General features: G+C 41.8%; 1 protein-coding gene across 2 annotated transcripts in view; it reads left to right on the forward strand.

Moving 5' to 3' along the window:
• Window positions 1-22,977, forward strand: part of acoxl (acyl-CoA oxidase-like) — a 396,539-nt gene that overhangs the window by 53,791 nt on the left and 319,771 nt on the right. For both annotated transcript variants that reach the window (XM_072246892.1, XM_072246899.1), the window contains exon 10: window positions 2,068-2,102. In XM_072246892.1, coding sequence (XP_072102993.1) covers window positions 2,068-2,102 — 35 coding nt within the window. The remainder of the gene's footprint in view (window positions 1-2,067; window positions 2,103-22,977) is intronic.

Here is a 22,977-nt window from a genome sequence, read left to right on the forward strand (position 1 = left end):
GCATGGAGATTGTGACCCAAAAGGCCTGTTCCCGTACTGCATTGCACTGTTTGTGTTTTAGTGATGTTTGAAACCTAGTGAATCTTGGAAATGGGGTAGGGGAGAGAAATGATGTTGAGATAAAAGGTCAGAGGTGATCTAATGCAAGGGTTCGCGACCTTTTTTATGCCATGGACCCCTACTGTTAACCAAGGGGTCTGTGGACCCCAGATTGGGAGCTCCTGATCAAATGAATACTGATGCTAGATCGGTAGGCCAAATGGCCTGCTTTTGCTCCTTGCTTTTATGTTCTTTATGATTAAAGTAAAAATTGCGGTGCTGGAGAGAGAGAGAATGTCTTAGAACATCGAGGACAGCACCTGTTTGGTTGGCATGGTTGTGCAGCATTTAACAGTGCCGTCTCATACAGAGTCTTAATCCTAACCTTGGATGTCATCACTTCGAATTTGTTCAGTCTCCCTGCAACCACGCGAGTTCCCTGTTTTCCCTCACACCTTCCCAAAGGCATGCTGGTAGGTTAAGAAGCTACAGTAAGTTAACACTTAGTTGACGCAGGTAGCAAAAAGAATCAAAGAGGAGTAAGAGATAGGCATGTGAGAGGCAACAAGTCTCCAGGTTGCAGTGAAGCAAGGGATAGGGATGTGACTGGTAAAGCTGTTGGGTCGTGGGCTGGTATGAACCTGATGGGCTGAATGGGGCCTTTCTGTATCATCATAAGTAAGAATTAAAACCAGAAAACGGAACGCACAACACAGAAAAGTACAGCACAAGAGCACGCCCTTTGGCCTATGGTATTGCACCAAACTAATCAAATGATTTGTCAGATGCCCAACCTAACCAACCCCTTCCACCAGCACAATGTCCAAATCCTTCCATTTCCTACACATGTACATACCTAAGAGCCTCTTGAATGCCTGTGTCTTATTTTGCTCCCCATCACTCTTGGCAGCACGTTCTAGACATCCACCATTCTCCATGTAAAAACTCTTGCCCCAAAGATCTGTAGAGTTGGACCCCAAGGTCCCTCTACACATCTGCTTTGTTAGGGTTTTATTTATTTAGAAACATGGCCCTTCTGGCCCAACGAGCAGAGCTGCCCAGCAGTCCATCTTTTAACCCTAGCCTAATCGCAGGACAACTTACAATGAGTAATTAACCTATGGTACTAACCTTTGGAGTGTGGGAGGAAACCCTTGCGGGCATGGAGAAAATGTGCAAACTCCTTAGAGACCAAACGCAAAGTTATCCTAAATCAGAGAAATTGTTTGCCTTTGTTGAAAGTCCCAGTCCGCTACGGACTTAAAACCTTGTTCTGTTAAAACTGAATTTATTGTCATTTGCACAAGCACGTGTAAGCACAGATCCAGTGAGTGGCAGCATTACAGGCCCGTAGGCAGAAGAGCAAAACACTATTAGGGAAAAGTTCTTGGTTAAGCTGTCTCAATGTCTTTTTACATATCCAATTACCAGATTTGTTTTGCTATGATAAAGATGCTGTATAACAGCAAGTTATTGCTACTGAATTGATTTTCCTGATTGCTTTAATCAGTAGATGTGACTTTTCAATGGCCTTTCATTCTGGTAAATCTTCGGTTCACATAATCTTTAGATTTACTTGTAGTACATACTGGATAATTAACTTCAAAGCTGTTCAGCAGCAGGCTGATAGAGTGGATAGGATTCCTACCTTTCCCTCGGAAAGTTGTGAGTTCAATACACACTATACTTGAACACGTAATTTTGATTAACACATTGCATTGCTAAAGCAACAGTGTAAATTGAAAATGCATTCTCTGAATGTGTATTAAATGAAGACCCTGTCAAATGGATGTAATATGTTCCATGGCATTCTTTGGAGAAATGGCTGTTCTTAAAAATATTAATCTCAACCTTTCCTGTCTGATTAATGAAAAAGTTAAAAGCAGCATCTAGATATTCACCTTATTTGCTTCTTGCAGATAGGGTAGAACTTGAGTATCAAAGTAATTTATTGAATCTGTATCAGTTTTAGACGATGTAGATAAGTTCCAGTTCTCTTTTATAATACATTTCCATTTGCATTTCCAGCTTGGATTGACAATCGCCATCCATTACAGTCACAGGTAAATGAAATAAGTTATTTTGAGTCACTGTTCACAAAGTGAAAACTAGATTTCTTAAAGTTGTGGTTGGTGTTCTGGAGATGAAAAGGGAAGTATAAGCTGAGCTCTGCTGACTCACTTCTTCCATGAATTCAGCTTGAGCAGTTACTTGGTATAATGGTCTTCGTTTTTACTGCTAGCAATAAATTTCCATGACAAGGCAAAGTATGTGCCTGCATCTAAAGTTTCTGAAACCACTGAGGCTAATTTCCTGGCATCCCCAGAATCCCCTGACTGAGAGACCGTAGCTCCCCTTACACCTCCACCGTTAACACCTACACAAGAAATGATCCACTTCCTTGTGGGCGTTTTTCTAACTCCACAGAACTGAACTTTGCAGATATTGTGATTGTGTTGCATGTACAGAAAGTACATCATGGCTGCAGCTGAAGCACAAGAAAACGTGTTTTTCTCTAAATATAGATGAAAGGGGATCGTTTAAATCATATGGGATGCAAAGGGTCGATTACTGGTGTTTTCTAAATGTCTTGCTATCTTTTGTTCGTCAAACAGCAAGGTGCAGATGCCAGAAGTAGGCGGTTCATTTTGAGAAATTCACTAACCAGATTCTGCCCATATCTGATATCCATTGTCATAAGAGGGTGAGTGTAGAATGATCAGGAGTAATAATGCTGGCTAGTGTGACATTCTCTCATTAGCAATTTCCTGGCTGAGATTAAACATGGAGCTTTGTCCTCAGAGCCTGGTATTTTGGGCTGCAAGTTTTGTTTTAGCAACATTGTGACTCTGATTAGTAGTTATGTGACTTGGAGGGGAAAAAAAAGTTCAGATTGATGAAGACAGCAATGATAACATCCTGATTGTAGTACTAAGGAGCTGTGTACGAGAACTAGAGCTGTGTGCAGCTTCAGTGGAATCTACCTGATAATGTACAGAATTGTCCAAGTATTATTTCCAAGAAAAAAAAACAAAGGATAAATCTAATCTGACCAGTTGGTAATTCTGCCAGGGCTTCATTGGTACCAGAGACAACAGATAATTACTGTTAAGGGTTGGGAGACAAACCGCTGGTGTCACCCAAAAATAGTGTAAGCAGCCTGTGGATATTTCATTACAAGAAAAGGGACAATATAAATATAAATTATCTTTTGCTTTCTCGCTTCTGCTTTGTAAAGATCAATTATTTCCAACTCCTGCAGCCCTGATATTGCTTCAAAAGCCTTACCGTATTCAGATCCTGAAGCTCAAGTGCCCTGGAAACTGAATTGGACTAGCCACATCCGCCCAGAGCAGCCCTGCTGAGTTTAATTCACCTTCCAACTCTGCAAAACCTCGGTGCCAGCTCCAAGGCTCATCTCAGGAGTATCATACGATAGTCTTCGTTGCCCATATGAGTTCAGCTTTAACAATACTCAAGAAACTTGACTCCCTACCGGGCTTAATAGCCCCCCCCAACCCACAACCGCTTATCACTCCACCCCCAAAGCTCAGTCGCCGCAGATCGTACCATCTACAGGATGCATTGCTGTGACTTGCTGGGATTTCATTAGACATCAGCCCCTTCCAGAACCATGACTTACACCAGCTGGAAGTACAAGGAGGACAGAACATGGGGACATCACCCAGGAAGCTGCCCTACAGCCGCCACACGGTTCTGACTTGGAACTATATTGCCCTTCCTTCCCTGTCGCTGGTTCCATTTCTGGAGCTTTGTCCCTTATAGCATTATGGGGATACCCATACCCGAAGGACTGCGGTGGTTCAAGAAGGTAGCTCACCATCACCTCCTCAAGGGCAATTGGAGATGAGCAATTAAGCGCAGGCTGAGCTTTCAGAGCCCACGTCCCCTCGAATGACTAGGAAAAATAAGCATTCCTAGTTCTGGCATCGCACTTCCGTCTCTATAGCCAGCGCAACATAGTAGCACAGCTACTTGTAGCTCACGACATAGGTTCAGTGCTGACCTCCGAGTCTGTCTGTGTGGAGTTTGCACGACCTTCCTGCGTCCGTGTGTGTTTCCTTCGAGTGCTTGTGTCTCTGGCCATATCCTAGAGATGTGGGTTGGTAGATTAAACACCACTGTAAATTGCCCCTAGGGTGTAGGTAAATGGTGGAATTGGGGAAGGGGGGGCAGAGGTGCATTTGGGTAGCTCAAGGATATATGGGAATGTGGAAAGAACAAAATGGAATTAGTGTAGGATTGGTAAAGTGGGCATTTGGATTTGGTGTGGACTGAAGAGCCTATGTCAGTCTCTATGATTGCATCTCTCTGAATAATTTATCTTTAGATCATACTGGACCATGACTATAATCATAAACTTCCTCAATCTCTCAATCCAATGCTCGGTAAGAAAATATTGGAGTTAAACTCGATTTTGGTAGCTCAGGTCTGCACTCCTTTTCCTTCCCTTTCTTAACCCAAGGGCACCCATTATTTCAGTTCTGTTTCTGCTTTTACCATGAGCAGGGTCATTTTCCTGAGACCCGTCCCTTCTTCCTTGACACCCCGCCTCCTTCCCCAGCAACTTGTGCAGTTGTTGACTACACAATTGTCACTTTCTGCTGACATTGTAAAGAGTTCCCTGTCCACAAGTACAATTTTTCATCTCTTTCGACGTTTCTGTCAACATAGGTCAGCCTTGACCTACCATCTGTTCCTTGTGGCTTCTTATTTATTGTATCCTGGTTACCCACTTTCTGGTCATTATTTGCAAAACTCTCTCAAAGCAGAACCATTAAGTCCATGGAAACCAAGGAAAAGAGTGAAGTTGGATTTGACTAACATGACATTTTGTGGGATCCTGTTGGAGGGGGCGGAAGTTGGATTTGAGCTGGGTTCTCTAGGGGAACAAAAAGGATAATGGTTGGTGGGAGACTTATTGACAGGAAACTATATGGAGTAGAGTTCCTCAGGGCTCTGTAATAGGCACCTTTGCTTTTATGATGAAGACTATGCAGATGATATGAAAAGTGATGGTCTAATTGACAGTGTAGAAGTTGAGAGAAACAACTTTCTTACTCCTTCTGAACAGACAAGAAAGAGGCTAGCCCTGCCACACATCAGGAATATTTCCAAGATGACGGAATGATTCCTCCAACTGCACAGAATAATGATAGCTCACAAAGCCAGCATAACTATCAGAATGCTCGTCATGTGACGCTAAGATCCAGCAGCCCACATGGAGAGAACAAATGTAATATGCCAAATCCAGTGTGGAGACTGCCCTGAACACTATGTAGGACAGATGGGGAGGAAACTACCTATGAAACTACATGGATATCAGCTTGCCAGAAGAAAACACAATTGTCTATCACTCATCTCAGTACATGAAGACCAAGAAGGAAGCATGTTTGCATGTTTGCCGGATAATCCTGGCAGAGGCGCAAAACAAGAAATCAAGAGAATTCTTAGAACCTTGGCTCTCAACAGAAGACTGTTAATAAGCATATTGAATTCGACGGAATTTATGAACCAATGCATCTGTGGGTTCAGGGCTGAGGGGTGACCCACGGACCCTCGAAGAACTAACACTCACAATGATCGATAGCTAGCGGCCATCACTCAGCTATCCGGTTGCCCGGGACCCTGCAGAGACTAGCGGCCAGCACAACAGCCAGCCAATCGGAACAACGAGTTGGACTAATATAACTGCAAGCACTCGGCAGAAACAAAACACAATTGCGCGCTGATGATGTCACTGGTGAGGAAATGTTTGCGACCTAACTTCCAGGCTCAGCGAACAGCCCTACAAGCAAGCAGCCAACTTGAGCTACTAATCTCCTCTTTCACTTCAAAGTGTAGAAGTAAGTTACAAAGTTGGGTATCCATGTCTAAAAGGTGGCAAAGGACAGGCACTCCTGAGGAACATGCAAATAAAAACAAGGAGATAGCCAATAAATGATGAAATACCCAATAATGTAAATGACCAGAAACACTTGGAATGCAGATGGTGCAGTTGAGATGCACGAGATCTGCCACTTGCTGCCTCAAAAGGTTGTGGAAATAAGTCATATTTTATTAGGAGATTGGTTGGGCACTTGGAGGAAACAAGTTTTCAGACTTAAAGAGTACCGAGACTGAGCAGACTGCCCTACAGAATCAGAATGGACTTTGTGACCTTCTCCGTGCCATAAGGATTCTCTGGAAGTGTGACTGAAAAGCTGTGGCTACGAGGCTGCAGAGCCAGAGCTCAGAAGTGGAATGAACTGAAATGGATTTTATTTGGCCCCATGAACACAATGGGCTGAGCTGAGTGGCCTGCTCCCTGCACTGTAAATTTCATGCACCCTTATTTGAATTCATCCCACAACTCCTGAGTTAACTGTTGCATGTACGCTTGGCAACAGTGGCTCTTCTGCGTTCAGTCCGTCAGGCCTCTTTGGCAGTGTTGTGTAACCAGGACCTCTGTCACCTGCTCCAGCTTAGATTCAGCGACTACCCCTCCCTACTCCTTGCATCATCTGTCAAGTGACTCAGGGTAACTTGCTGAGTTGAATAGCTGTTAAGTACAGTTTCTTGGTGCTGGTTTATTTTCATTGCATTTGGATGTAAAAGCAAGATGACAGAAACTCCCTGGCTAAAGCTCCTTTACCAAGTAAAACTGAAGTTTGAATTTCCACTTCATGATAGCAATGTTTTCTCAGTACTTCAAAAGGATGTACCTCAAGAGTGTACTAAAGACTTCTTATTGTGGAAAATATTTTGTGTGGTAATAGGCGGTATAATCCACCTACAGCTTTGTTGCTGGTGTGTTTAAGGTAATTCCCTTAAGAATTATTTTCCGTGCTCAACAAGCTATTTACTAATTCGCAGGTGCATCATGATGAAAAATATCTTGATGTATTGCACCCTGTTCAAAATCTACATTTTTTTCCCCAAGAAAGGTGATCAATTTCAATGACTTAATAAAATGTCAAAATGTCCACATATGCTAGTGTTATCTTACAGTTTTTATGAATTTATACAAGCACTTGTTGTGAATGATGCTACTGTTCCTAATCTGATAAGTTGAATGTTTGCAATTGCCTTTAACACATTTTTAGCAATAACAGAATGACCCCACAGATTCTATTCATAGGTTAAACTTTACCGGGGTGAGAGACTTGTTTATCAAGAGATGCCACAGATAAAGTTAGTTTCAGTAACCTTGGTTCATAATAACTGCTTTGGCTTTCTGGGTTCCAGATGTGTATCTGTCTAGTTCTTTTTGGGAGGATGATCTTTGGACTGGTACATGATCATGTTCTAAAGACTGATTTTTCTTTTAGTCATCTGTCGACATTCAAGCAAGTCTCAAAACAGTTAACTTTCATATCTGAGATTTCCTTGAGGTCTAGATAGGGCACCACAAAGTCACAGTGCACCTTTGGCTGTTCCATCAATAAACATGTGTAAATGAAGGAGAGGAGGCAGAAAAGAAGCATTATTGGGGGCGGACCATACGAGCACAACCAGTTTTGGGAGTGGACTGTCTGCTTCGGGAGTGGACAATGAGTATCGGAAGTGGACCATATAATCACTCTGCCCATCAGTAAGATCTCAGCCAAGGATCAAAGATCAACTTTATTTGCCACATACATTTGCACGTGTTAGGAATTTGCTGAGGTGTGTTGGTCAGGTCATGACATGCAACAAAAAATGTTCAATAATTATAACGAATAAGGTATCTGATATGTTATAAAGCTAGAGGTTGAAGTACGGATTAGAAATAAATACCAGCATGTAGTTGAAATGTAAACAGCATCATGTCCTTCCAATCCAAACATCTTTTCCAGCCTTTGACCATTTGGCAAATTGGTGATGCAACTAGCAGAGCTGCTGATTCAAGCTTTAGCAGTCCAGGTTGGATCCTGACCTCTGCTGCTGTCAATGTGGACTTTACATATTCTCCCTGTAGCTACGTACAGCTTATCCCAAAGATATGTGGATTGGTCACATTGAACTGGTCCAGTTGAGTAGATGATTGTGGGGGGGGGGGAATGGTTGAGGAAACATGTGAAGAACGAAGTGGGTCAAAGTCATAAATACAAGAGAATGGGAAGTGGAATTGAAATGGGTAGCTACCAGGAAATCCTGCATCAGTTTCATTGACGTAGATGAGACCGTACCAGGATCACCATAAACAATAGATGACCTTGACAGACTTGGAAGGTGAAATGTGACCTCAACTGAAAGGACTGTTTGCGGACCTGAAAGGTAGTGAGTGAGGAAGTGTAAGGGCAGGAGTAGCACTTGTCTCGCTTGCAGGGATAAATGCCAGGGGGGAGATCAGTGGGGAGGGACGAATGGACCAAGGAGTTACATAGAGAGTCTTCCTGAAGGAAAGTGGATAGGAGGAGGAGGAGCGAATTAATTGTAGGATTCTGTTGAAGATGTTGGAAGTTACGGAGGATGACGTGCTGGATACAGTGTTTGTGGGGTGGTAGGTAAGACCAAGGGAAAGCCTATCCCTATTATGATGGTGGGAGGATTGGGTAAAGCCTGTAAAGGAGCAAAATAGCCTGAGTGGCCATAGTATTGCTAAACTGAGATAGTGAATAGGGTTGTGCAGGTTGGTTCAATAAATGAATGTTTGAAAAGAAGTAATGTTCTTGAACCTAGTAGTGTAGGACTTAACGCTTCTGTACCTTCTGTCTTATGGTAGCTGTGATAAAATGGCTTGGCCTGGATTGGAGATCCTTGCTGATATACATTGCCTTCTTGAGGCAGTGCCTCGTATTTACAACTGACAGTGGGAAGTGCTTTGCCATGACGAATTAGGAAAATCCACTCCTTTGCAGTTTTTTGTGTTCCTAAGCATTCTTATTGCTGAACCAGACCATGATGTAATTAGTCAGATATTTTCAAGAGCATATCAGTAGAATGAATAAACTCTTCTAGATAGAAGAGTTCTTCTAATTTCCAGCTAGATACAGGTATCAATTTTAACCGATGTTTATATGACAAACTCTGCCATCTTCGTCAGGGATGATTCCTAGGCATGTCTAGTCCAGTGGTATACAGTGGTGTTAAAAAGCTTATGAACCCTGTAGAGTTTTCTCTATTTCTGTATAAATATGACCTAAAATGTGATCAGATCTTCACATAGCCTTAAAACTAGATAAAGAATAGTCTAGTTTTTAACACAAAAAAAATTATACTTGTTTATTTATTTATTGAGAAAAATGATCCAGTATTACAAGTATTTGTTGGAAGAAGTATGTGAACCTCTGGGGTAATGTCTTCTACAAAAGCCATTTGGAGTCAGGTATTCCAATCAATGAGATCAGATCGGAGGTGTAGGTTGTAGAGGGGCCCTGCCCTATTAAAAAGAAAAGACACACAAAGTCAGGTTACTGACAGAGCCTGCTCTTCTCATGAAAGATCTGTTTATGTGCACCATGCCTTGATCAAAACAACTTTCAGGGGACCTTAGAAGAAGAATCGTAGAGATGCATGACTCTGGAAAAGGCTACAAAAGCACTCTGAAGATCTGCGTGTTCATCAGTCCACAGTAAGAGAAATCATCTACAAATGGAGGAAACTCAGTACTGTTGCTACTCTCTCTTGGTGTGGTCATCCTGCAAAGATCACACCAAGAGCACAACCTGGAAGGAGATGAAAAAGAACCCAAGGGTGGCAACAAAAGATATGCAAAAATCTCTGGAACTTGCTAAAGTCTCTGTTCTTGTGTCCACTGTAAGAAAAACACTGAACAGGAATGGTGTTTGTAGAAGGACATCACAGAGAAAACCACTGCTTTCCAAAAAAAAAAACTTTGCTGCACATCTCAAATTTGCAAAAGACTGCTTGGATATTCTACAATGATTCTGGGACAATGTTCTGTTGCCAGATGAGACAAAAGTTGAACTTTAGGACAGAAATGCACATTGCTGTGTTTGGAGGAAAAAGAGTATTGCACACCAACACCGAAACCTCATCCCAACTGTGAAACATGGTGGAAGGAGCATGACGAAGTCCTGACGAAGGGTCTCGGCCTGAAACGTCGACTGCACCTCTTCCTACAGATGCTGCCTGGCCTGCTGCGTTCACCAGCAACTTTGATGTGTGTTGCTTGAATTTCCAGCATCTGCAGAATTCCTGAAGTTTGGAAGGAGCATCATGGTTTGAGGCTGTTTTACTGCATCAGGGCCTGGACAGCTTGCAATCATTGAGGGAACAATGAATTCAAAATTGTATCAAGACATTTTACAGGAGAATGTCAGGGAGCAGTCCGTCACCTAAAGCTTAATAGAAGTTGGAAAATGCAACATGACAGTGATCTGAAAGACCAGAGTAAATCAACAACAGAATGGTTTAAAAAGAAGAAAATTCTTGTTTTGGAGTGGTGGAGTCAAAGTCCTGACTTTAATCCTATAGAAATGTCATGGAGAGACCTGAAGCAAGCAGTTCGTGCAAGGAAGCCTGCCAACATCCCAGAGTTGAAGCAGTTTTGTAAGGAGGAATGGCCTAAAATTCCACTAAGCTGATGTGCAGGACTGATCAACAGTTACTGGAAACATTTGATTTATGTTATTGCCGTACACAGGGGTCACATCAGTTACTTCTCCCAACAAACACGTGTAATATTGGATAATATTTCTCAATAAATAAAGGAACAGGTATAATGTTTGTTGTGTTATTTATTTAATTGCGTCCTGGTTATCTAGTTTTAGGACTGGGGTGAAGATCTGATCACATTTTAAGTCATATTTATGCAGAAATATGACCTCATTGCCCATCCCTCCTGATTGGTTAGTCCTCATCTTTTTCTCTAGGTTTATTTCAATGGCTTCCTTTACCAGGCGGTCCCAAAAGCCACTGGCATGGCACCGTAGTTTTGTGCCGTTGAAGTCAATCCTGTGGCCGTTGCGAATGCAATGTTCTGCTACCGCCAATTTCTCTGGGTAACTCAAACGGATTCAACCTCCTGTGCTCCTTGATGTGGGCCTGACTGGATGCGGACTAACCAATTAGGAGCGAGAGACGACGGGAGTATAAATACCACTGGACTAGGCATGCCTCGGTATCATCCCTGATGAAGATGGCAGAGTTTGTCATCGAAACATCTGTTAAAATCGATATCTGTACCCAGTTAGGAATCCACACAACATTGGGAAATTGAAACCCTGCACAGGTAGCATCCAGGGTCAGGATCATACTCAGGGTCTAGGAATCTCAAGGCAACAGCAGTAACTGCTGTGCCATTATGCAACCCCTCAATAGAAACATAGAAACATAGAAAACCTACAGCACAATACAGGCCCTTCGGCCCACAAAGTTGTGCCGAACATGTCCCTACCTTGGAAATTACTAGGCTTACCTATAGCCCTCTATTTTTCTAAGCTCCATGTACCTATCCAAAAGTCTCTTAAAAGACCCTATCGTATCCGCCTCCACCACCGTTGCCGGCAGCCCATTCCATGCACTCACCACTCTCTGAGTCAAAAACTTACCCCTGACATCTCCTCTATACCTACTCCCCAGCACCTTAAACCTGTGTCCTCGTGTGGCAACCATTTCAGCCCCAGGAAAAAGCCTCTGACTATCCACATGATCAATGCCTCTCATCATCTTATACACCTCTATCAGGTCACCTCTCATCCTCTGTCATTCCAAGCAGAAAAGGCTGAGTTCACTCAACCTATTCTCATAAGGCATGCTCCCCAATGCTGGCAACATCCTTGTAAATCTCCTCTGCACCCTTTCTATGCTTTCCACGTCCTTCCTATAGTGCGGCGACCAGAATCAGTGACAAGATGATGAAGGGGAAGGGTAATTGGGTTTGGGGTATGGAATGTACTCCATTTGTTATTGGGGTTGATCCCATCAAAGTTGATTGTATCCTTTGAAGGTAACACCAGTCTTTACTAAGCCTGGAACTTGTCATCTGGGAGATCAATATTAATGGGCAAAAGTGGGCAATCTCCTCTGCAATCGTGGTCCCGCTCTCTGGACACATTTGGGTGGTAAATTTTGTGATTTCTCTGCTGTAAAAGCAAGAGCTGACCAGTTGATTCACAACATACTTTTCTTGGCTTCTCCAGGATTTTTGGGAACACATACTTCCACTAGATGACCTTTTATTGTAAGCACCTTTGATCATTGGCTTTGCTTGCTCCATTCAAAGGAATACCCACCAGAAAATTTGCTCACCTATTTCATGTGTGTAGAAATTCAGTTGCAAAATGAACTAGCTTTTAGTTGGTAAGGATGTTATATTTTGGGGAAATACTGCGTTTGCCAGTTGTAGCAATGGATGATTTCTCCCACGTTTTTCTCATGCTTGGGTGCAATAGTGCTTTCTACCTTTGTCATATTATAGTTAATTGTGTGACCAAATAAATTAGTTGGTATCCTCAGACTGTCAATCACTTTGCTTCGGAAAGGGCCTCTTTGTGTAGTTGCTTCAACACCTCAAGAAGGCAGGACTTTGAATGCAAGTGGAAGTTGTTGCACCTGAATCAGTGAAATGTTCTCAAGTAAATTTTACTATCATCCAACCGTCCTGAAGATGAGTCTTGGCCTGAAACATGGACTGTTCAATCTTTTCCATAGATGCTGCCTGACCTGCTGAGCTCCTCCAGCATATTATGTATGTTGTTTCTCATCTAACTAAATTTTAACTGGAAAAGCACTTTCGTTCTTCTTCCCCACTCCTTTCTGCTTAGTCAGCGCATTTATCCAGTAAGGAACTGAGCCAATCAAAGAAGAACTATGTCAAAATCAATGACCATCTTTACCTTGGGGCATTAGAGATGTTCACCTCTGCCCAAGCTCCACTGAGTGAAGATGAGAAAGCTTTAACCTTTTAAGTACTCCTTCATGACTACCTCTCCCACCCATGTGGGCAGGTATGAAAATATTGGGTGAGTTTGTGTTACTTAAATAAAACCCAATGCCAATATAGGAACCAGGTTTATTATCACTTTCTTATATGATGCAACGTTTATTGTTTTGTGCCAGCAATACAGTGCATAAATAAGAAAAACTATAAATTACAAAAAAATCATGCAAAATAATGAGTTGGTGTTCATGGACCATTCGAAATCTGTTAGTGAAGGAGAAGAAGGTGCTTCTAAATTATTGAGTGTGTGTTTTCCTTTATGATGGTAGTAATGTGAAGAGGGCATGTACTGAATGACAAGGGTCCTTGGTGATGGATCTGCCTTCTTGAGGCACCGCCCCTTGAAGACGTCCTTGATGGTGGAGATTGTTGTCCCCAAGATGGAGCTGGCCAAGCCTACAACACTCTGCAGCCTTTTCTAATTCTCTGCATTGGCGTCTCCACTCCAGGCTCTGATGCAACCAGTCAAAATGCGCTCCACCGTACATCCATAGAAAACTACATGAGTCTTGGCTGACATGCCAAATCTCCCCAGACTCCTAATGAAATAGAGCCACTGCTGTGCCTTCTTCATGATTGTATCAATGTGTTGGTCTAGGAAAGATCCTCTGAGATATTGGCATCCCGTCATGGTTTAATTTATCCCAATACCCAATAGGAGCGGAAAGATTGGGAAAACTAACTGTATCTAGGTGACACACACAAAATGCTCAAGGAACTCAGCAGGCCTGGCAGCATCCATGGAAAAGAGTACAGTTGAAGCTTTGGGCCAAGACCCTTCAGCAGGACTGCTGAAGAGTCTTGGCCCGAAATGTCACCTGTACACTTTTTCATGGATACTGCCAGGCCTGCTGAGTTCCTCCAACATTTTGTGTGTTTTGCTTGGATTTCCAGCATCTGCAGATTTTCTCTTGTTTATGCCTAGGGATAGGAACTATGTGTGGGAATTTCACAGAAGAGCTAGATATTCTCTTAATGGTCATGAACATTGTAACACCCTGTTTATTTAATTAAAATATATCTAAAGGGTGTGCACTCCTAACTGAAAACCCCCCATAAGTTCAGAACATTTAGTTTCCATGTGGGTACTGTGTGGGTGTTGTGACAAACAAAAGCTGATACAACCTTTGATGTAGATGGTAGGCTTTTGCACCTTCCTTCTATTGCTGGGGAATTTTTTTTTCTTCCATTGATCAACTAATTTTCCCCTCCTTTCTATATTTTCCATAATTATATCTAGTGATTCTCCAAAGTCACTGTTAACTAATCATTTTTAAACAAAATTTGCTCATGCATGTTTTCTTGTTGCACTCCTATAAACTTAAACTTCCAGAAATTTGTTTTAACTATCTTATTATATCATTCTGCTTTAAGCTTCATCATTTTTTGAAGAACTTTTAAAAAGTGGATGATATTTTTATAAAATTTCAAACATTTACTTTGATTTTGTGGCAAAGAGTCTTGCTGTATGTTTACTGGAGTGACTAAGTATGTCTTAGTGCATCTTAAAAAAAAAATGAATCAAGACTTACATTTCTGCTATGCTGAAAAATCTGCATGGAATAGTACCTTTTATGAAGACCTTATGAGCAGCCACTGGTAAACAGTGACTAAAAAAATGGAATTTCAATTTAATTGCATGTCATTCTCTGTTACCATGATTTGATCTAATCAATTTTACTGGTGTGAGCTTACTTTCAGGGACTTGCTATGTGTAGAAGTTCACAGGTCAGAAATTACTGGAAATACTGATGTGTTCCGATGAAGGGTTTCAGCCCGAAACGTCAAACATTTACTCTTTTCTATAGATGCTGCCTGGCCTGCTGAGTTCCTCCAGCATTTTTTGTGTGTATTACTGGAAGTACTAGGCAGATCAGGTAGCATCTATGGAAAGAAAATAACAAAATCCTTTAGATAACCTTTGTCAGAACTTGGAAAGAGACATTAAAAAAATGGTAATTCTCACTTCAACTTAAATTACTTCCTTCCCAGCTTTGCCCCACTCAAGATATAAACTAATTCTTAGTGAATTTTGACTGAAATCCCCGACCCTTCACCATTTGCACTCACCCTTTATATCTTTTCATGACAAATATCCAGATAATAATCATGCTTCTCGGTGCCCTGTGCGGGTCCATCAAACACACCAAAGGTAATTCTAGAGCTGGCCATAACTAACAAGACTCAGCTCGAACATTTCTGCAAAGGACGATTCTCAAGTCAGGAAATCCCAGATCTCTGCCTACCTTATACAATTCCTTCACCATATGGACTACAACAGTTTAAAAAAAAAAAGTGGCTCACGTAGAATCTAGAGGCTATTTGAGCCCACGTAGAGTTCGGTGGATTTGCATGTTCCGACATATCCGTAAAATTAACTTCAAGGGACTATACTGTAAAGTCCTTGATGTTATCTTCATTTATTCCTGCAACTCCTGAGTAATTCAGCCACGCTGCCCTGTAGTGTTTCTGATATTTAGAAACATCCTGAGAAACCTTTTGCTTGCAATCAACCACTTTCCTCCAGTCAGTCTGCATTGGGGCCTGTTCTTCCTTCCACCTCTTAATAGCATCCCAACCGCCTCGTATATTTTGTTTATCGTCTCCCATGTTGCCGTCAACTCTCCAAGTCAATTGACTGATTTGCCGAGAAGACAATATAGTTGCCAAAATTTGGATGCCATCATATGGGTGCAATTTATATATGTTTTTAATGTGTTGAAGTTCAGCCCAGTTCCTTAAACTTTCTTTTTTAGGATGTGAAATTTCTTTGGACTGCTTATCAATCTTTTCAGATCCTATTCAGATCGTTGATGAAAAGCCATCAATCTCCATTTATAGGTTTCATCTTCAGTTCTGTGGGTTTTCACTTCCTTGGTCTTTATTGTAGCAGGCAATGACATTGCTATTGTTTCATCACTGTCATCCTCACTTGAGTTACTTGAGGTCTTTGTAGAGCCCTGGTGACAATTCCTCGGTGTTTGGATGGTGGCGCTGTCCTGGAGGACTGTCCAACTTAGGGGATGTTTCTCAAGGAGCAGCACCACTTGAGGTCCTTACTGGGCTTTCTGATACTACTTCAGTTCACTGCAAAGCTCTGTACAATGCACTTCATTTCCATTACACTTATCAAGTTTTTTCACTCATTCCATTAAAGCAAAGATTTTGTACTGTCTCTGTCATATTGTTCTTGTAATTAATCATAGTTCTCCCTTTTCCACTTGTACAGTTAACTTTTTCACTCATTCCAGCAAGTCATAAATGTTTTCCAACCGACCACGTGTTCACTTAAACACACAGATCCATTTTTAACCCAGCGCACTTCATTAACTGTGGTAAGACTGTTAATAGCCAGCCTGTCTTTTCCCTTCCCAAAGACATCCTCTGGATCTTCTCCCATGCCTCTACAAGATTGTATTGGAGCCACATTTCATTAGATTCAACATTGATGGTATATTTTTATCAGGATTTTTTCTCAAATTGAAATGTTTTATTCAGGTAAGAACTCATCTCTCGGTTATCTATTCGCACATAACAACTGGAAATTCAGCTCACCTTTTTTCTGTAGGTTTCACAACTTTGGCCATTGTCTTAATTTAATCTTGTTTAGCGCATCATTTTATCATGAACTGAAATCGAAATACCATTGAATTGCGTTGTAATATTATTTATTGCAATTGGAATTTTGTAGGATTGCAATCAGAATTAATTTAGGATTGCAACTGGAATTTTCCAGGATAGCACTTGGAATATTGTTTTATAATTGCAATCGGAATATCACTGCTTTGCAAACAACAGATATTTTCTGATTAGATTGCAATCTCAATGTTTATTTTTAACCACTAGGTTACAATTGGAAGGTTTCTTAGGTACTCCTAGGCATGAATGTGATCATAATTGCAAGAATTAAATTATGAGAGCAGATTCCATCGACATGATTTATGTTCATAGGATTTATTTTGTATTTATGCATTTCTTGTGATGTGGGATTTAGTGACAAGACTATATTTATTTCCTTCCCCTAATTGCCCTTCCAGAGGTGGTGAAGAGCTGCCTTCTTGACCATTTGCTCAAGCTGCTGTCTCGGTATTAATGGAAAGGGAGTTCTAGTAACAATAAAGGGCCAGTGTATTCAGGATGGTCAACAACTTAGAGGGGATTCCTGAAGGAGGTGATTGAATTTGAAAGTTAAAGGGCTCTTTTAGCTATATTTATAGAATTTTGAAAGGAATTGGTGGGATAAATTGAAGGAGAATTTTCCCCCGTGCTGCCCTAAATACTAATGGCATAATGGGCAGTAAGTAATTTTTCCACTGGCTGGTCTAGCAAAGGGTCATAGACCAGACTATGCAAAAAGAAATATGTATAGGCAACGCACACAAAATGCTGGGGGAACTCCGCAGGCCTGACAGCATCAGTGATAAAGAGTATAGTCGATGTTTTGGGTCAAGGCCCTTCAGCAGGATTCAAGATGCCAAAGGAACCCAGTCCTGCTGAAGGTCTCGGCCCAAAACGTTGACTGTTTACTCTTTCCTAGATGTTGCCTGGCTTGCCGAGTTCTTCCAGCATTTTGTGTGTGTTGCTTGGATTTCCAGCATCCGCAGATTTTCTCTTGTGAGAAGTATGTGTACAGTGGGTTCCGGTTAATTGGACCATTGGTTAATTGGGTAGCCACATATTTGGGACAACGCTGAAAGAACAAAATCTAATCAAGGAAGTAACCAGGATTCCCTTCATTTATTTGGGACACTATGCCACTTAATTGGGGCAGGAGACTGTTGCTCAACAGTTTCTAACTAGTATCAGTCATGTATGCTTGCATGGTCATTAGACATAACAGCCTGCTTCGAGTGACCATTATAGGAGCAGAATTAGGCCATTTGGTCCATCGAGTATTCTCTGTCATTTTATCAGGGCTGATCCAAATTTCCTCTCAGCCCCAATCTCCTGCCTTCTCCCTGTATCCCTTTATGCCCTGACCAATCAAGAATCTATCAACCTCTGCTTCAAATATACATAACAACTTGGCCTCCACAGCTGCCTGTGGCAACGAATTCCACAGATTCACCACTCTCTGGCTAAAGAAGTGCCTTCTCAGCTCCGTTATAAAAGGACACCCTTCTATTCTAAGGCTGTGTCCTCCGACCTTGGATTCTCCCACCACAGAGAAGGGAGAGGGGTGGGAGTGGGAAACATCTTCTCCACATCCACTCTATCAAGGCCTTTCACTATTCGATATAATGAGGTCATCCCTCAGTCTTCTGAATTCTAGTGAATACAGGCCCACAGCCATCAAACGCTCTTCACATGACAAGCCATTGAATCCTGGAATCATTTTCGTGAACCTCCTTTGAACCCGCTACGGTTTTTAAAGAGCTTCAGTTGTGTATGCTTGTGTTCAGAAAACAGTGATATTTATCACTGACAGTGGCAGGAAATAAACAGACAATTCAGAACTGTTTTGCTCGATGCCATTTCCAAATATTCAGGCTTGGAGATGCCAGAAATGGCTGGGAGTTAAAATGAGGTGAATTCACTACTTCAACAAGTTAGAATATGAAGATATCAACAGTCATCTTGAATGAAAATGAAGATTTGGAGGATACAAATGTCGACAGCATTCTATGAAGGCAGTCCACTGTTTGTACTGGTATCTGCATTGATTTTATTCATTTATAGTCAAAAGAATGTGATGTGGATGAATTCCCCTGTTGATAACTATTAGGAACTAATAGACAGTTTTATTGTACTGCAGTAGTATTGGTTGTGTCCTAATTTGTTTTGTATTTCATTTAAATACATAATTTGTTAGTTTGTCTTTTTATAGCTTTTAAACTATTTCCATGAAACTTTGGCTAATGGGGGCAGCCACTTAATTTGGTCAAAATGACCTGGTCCCAATGTTTCCCAATTAATTGGAATCCACTGTATATTTAATTGTTTCATGTCATTAATAAATTCACTGATGATACCACTGTTGTTGGCAGAATTTGGAGTACTGTGCTCAGTTCTGGTTGCCTCACTACAGGAAGGATGTGGAAACCATAGAAAGGGTACAGGGGAGATTTACAAGGATGTTGCCTGGATTGGGGAGCATGCCTTATGAGAATAGGTTGAGTGAACTCGGCCTTTTCTCCTTGGAGCGACGGAGGATGAGAGGTGACCTGATAGAGGTGTACAAAATGTTGAGGGGCATTGATCGTGTGGATAGTAAGAGGCTTTTTTCCAGGGCTAAAATGGCTAGCACGAGAGGGCGTAGTTTTAAGAGAAGTAGGTACAGAGGAGATGTCAGGGATAAGTTTTTTACGCAGAGAGTGGTGAGTGCGTGGAATGGGCTGCCGGCGGCAGTGGTGGAGGCGGAAATGATAGGGTCTTTTAAGAGACTCCTGGATAAGTACATAGAACTTAGAAAAATAGAGGGCTGTGGGTAAAGCCTGGGTGGTTCTAAGGTAGAGACATGTTCGGCACAGCTTTATGGGCCGAAGGGCCTGTATTGTGCTGTAGGTTTTCTGTGTTTCTAATTTCAGAGGGCAACGAGGAGGTGTATGGTATTGCGATACACCAGCGGGTTAATATATATGTAGTTGTGGGCTGAGTGTGGTAAGGGGGCAGGGAAAGTGAAATTATGTTTGGGAAAATGGGAAGGGAGAGGGGAGGGAGTGGGAAACACCAGAGAGACATTCCTAGTATTCAATAAACCAACTGTTTGGAATCAAGTGACCTTGTCTGGTGTCTCAGAGCTAGCTGGGTGTGTCAACTCCCGTGCCATACCCTACCGCTGGCTCATCTCCTCTGCCACCTGCCCCACACCCCTCCCACAGCACTCCACTCTCCCCAACACCTTTTGCTCCTGCCAGATTTACAAATTAGCCCTCCGCTCCACGCTGTGCGACAGTGGCCGCAGTCATACTGAACGATGAAGCAGTCGTCAGTGGTTGAGTCGTCAGCTTCTGCCATTTATTTATTTTTCTTGTGCAGGACCCGGAAATGAGAAGTAAGATCTGTGTGCATAGCTATTTTGGTGATTGTTGTGCATTGTGCACTTTTTCAGTTGGCTAAATATCCTCTTTGTGATAAATTTCTAATTTCTGTTCACTGTGTATTTTTGTTGTGGAAGGTTAAAATAAAAGTCTGAGTTTGCAGAAGGGGATTTTGCTTGAGAGTAAATATTCATAATTTGAACACCCCTCCTTACCACCCAAGAAGGGTTATACCAGTTGTATAATTATCCAGTTCTTTCACAATTTTGCAATGGTAATAACCAAATACTGAACTCTTGTCACAGGACAACTACCTCAGAGTCCTTAACATTAACAAATTGAAATATATTCGGCTAGGATTTGCTGTCCAGAAATTGCTGTTAAGGTAACAAATACACTGTGGGTAGATACTGTGGTGCCTTCGGATAAACATATCTGAAGTTACTCAATTAAAATTTCTACAAGACTCCCAAAGGTTATAAACATTTATAGTCTGAGTCCGAGGCCTCTGTCGGTCAGAGTTGACCATGGATATTGAGTCCTAGCTGTCTAGATACGCAAGCCGGAGCAGTACGATATGGAGAGCAAGCTGTTGCCCATGTAGCAAGCTCCCCATCTCCACGCATTTGATGAACCCAAAGGAACGGCAGAGACTGATACATTTGGTACCTGCAGCAATGTCGCAGGAGTTGCCAGTCAGCATTGAACTCAATGTAGGACTGCCTTGGGGACTCTGGCTCTGGATTTTTCCTCAGGGTTTACTCCAGAAGCCTTCCCCAATGAGTGGGTATAGCTGTAAGGCAGCAGAGGTTTGAGATTAGAGTCTTCCTTCTCCTAGATGGGCTGCCAACCACGGCTGACAAGCCCCATCTGCCCAAACTGGTTTTAAGGCGCCAGTAACCCGTCTTTGCCCCTTCTCCTGTCAGTAGAAATGGTTCCACTAGGCTTAGTAGCTAAGCCACATGTGAAGGCCAAGAGCTGGACTTGGTATATAGGCACCCCTACATATAAATAAAGATCGATAATATTAAATTCAAAAGTCCAATGTAGTGCATATGTTTGTTTCTATGAAGGGCAGAACTTATTCCACCTCTCACTCAACTATTAGCAATTGTTCTTTAAGCATGGAACAGGAATAAGCCCATTGGCCTACAATGTTGTGTTGAACTAATGTAAATTAGTAATCAAATGTGCAGCTAAACTAGTCCCACCTGCTACATAATGTCCGTATCCTTCCACACCATGCACATTCACATGTTGATCTGGGTGCCTGTTGAACGTCTCTGTCGTATTTGCAGCGTTTTCCAGGCACCCATCATTGTCTGTGCAAATTGACCTGCTCCACACATCTCCTTTGAACCTACCCTCTCTCACCTTCAATGCATGTCCTCTGGTATTAGATAGTTCAACCCTGGGAAAAAGATACTGCCTGTCTACTTTATCTATGCCTCTCATAATCTTATAAACCTCGGTCAGATCAGCTTCCACCCCTCCAGAGAAAACAACCCAGGTTTGTCCACCCTCTCCTTATAGCACATGCCCTCTAATCCAGGCAACATCTCTGCACCCTCTCCAAAGCCTCACCATCCTTCTGAAAATGGGATAAACAGAACTGAAGACAATGCTCCAGTTGTGTCCTAGCCAGAGTTTTATAAAGTTCCAATATAATTTCTCGACTCTTGAAACTCAATTTTTTGACAAATAAAGGTAAGCATGCCTTGTGATGGTATTGGGTTCACTGTCCACAAAACCCTAAACTAAAAACAGCACTGTCTGATAGAGGTATCTACGGGTACCCTCACTATCGGGTGGTTATACTGCATCAAAGACTGGCTTACTTCCCTGTCTAGTCTCTGCGGTGAGGTCTAGCTACCAATACTCGCTATCTGAGTCATGGTCACCCCCCTCAACCAAGTGGGAGGCACTTCCTGCTAACAAAGTAGTTAAACACAAGTTTATTTTATTTTTAATGATAGTTTAAATTTAGACATGGTTCTTAACACATATTTCACGCAGAGGATTTCTGATTTATAAAAGACTTCTGAATTACAAAATATTTATAATCTACAAATGATTTCCAAATGCAGATACAATTCTTATGAACTAAACATACCAAAGTGTTGCAGATGTCATGACTTTGAGTTCTTCTTTCTGTCGGCCCCGTCTTTCTGTCATTCTCCTTGTCACCCCTAGCAATCCCAATGTTTTCCAATACTTACACTGTTTTGCTACTTGTTGACATAATCTGCATGTGATGTTTTTCGGATACCTTTGCATGGACAAAGTAATTTACATAGATGGTCTAAAAACTTCTGGGGACAGGGACCCTAGACACAGAAAAATTAATGCTGTAAGGGCTGACTCTCAGAGTACACAAATATCCCAACTATTGATTGATTAACTATACCCACGACCATGTTTGATGTGCTAAGTGACAAAATCAGTCTGGTCTGCAAGCTTCCTTGAACTCAGTCACAATGATGTAAATAACTTAGCCAGTGTTGTCTATTTTGATGCAGGCCAATTACCATAACCCCATTGTCTTTCATTGGGCTTACAAGACCTCATTTCTTAGAACAAGAAGCTGGCAGGGAATATTGGTTAGAAATTTAACTTTGTCACAAAAAACTCTTGCTTCTTTGGAAAGATGATGCTGCTATGCTAGAAGACTGAGGTTGGCAATAAGCCTCTTGGGCTCTGGAAAGTGAGTATCCGTCACAGGCTTATGATTTCTTTACCATCCAGTCAACCTGTGTCACCAGTTTCAGAGAGTTAAGGACTTAGATCCCAAGATCATTCTGTACATCAACACTGGTACTATCTCTTTACATTTGATGTCCTAAAGTGCAACACTATACACTTGTCCAGGTTAAACTCAATCTGCCATTTCAATAGGTTTCAATGGGTACATTTAATGTCGAGAAATGTATACAATATACGTTTGTACATCCTGAAATTCTTTTTCTTCGCAAACATCCACAAAAACAGAGGAGTGCCCTAAAGAATGAATGACAGTTAAATGTTAGAACCACAAAGCCCCCCCCAGCTCCCCCCTCCCACGCATAAGCA

Source organism: Mobula birostris, chromosome 2 (genome assembly GCF_030028105.1).
Source record: "Mobula birostris isolate sMobBir1 chromosome 2, sMobBir1.hap1, whole genome shotgun sequence".
Classification (NCBI taxonomy): Eukaryota; Metazoa; Chordata; class Chondrichthyes; order Myliobatiformes; family Myliobatidae; genus Mobula; species Mobula birostris.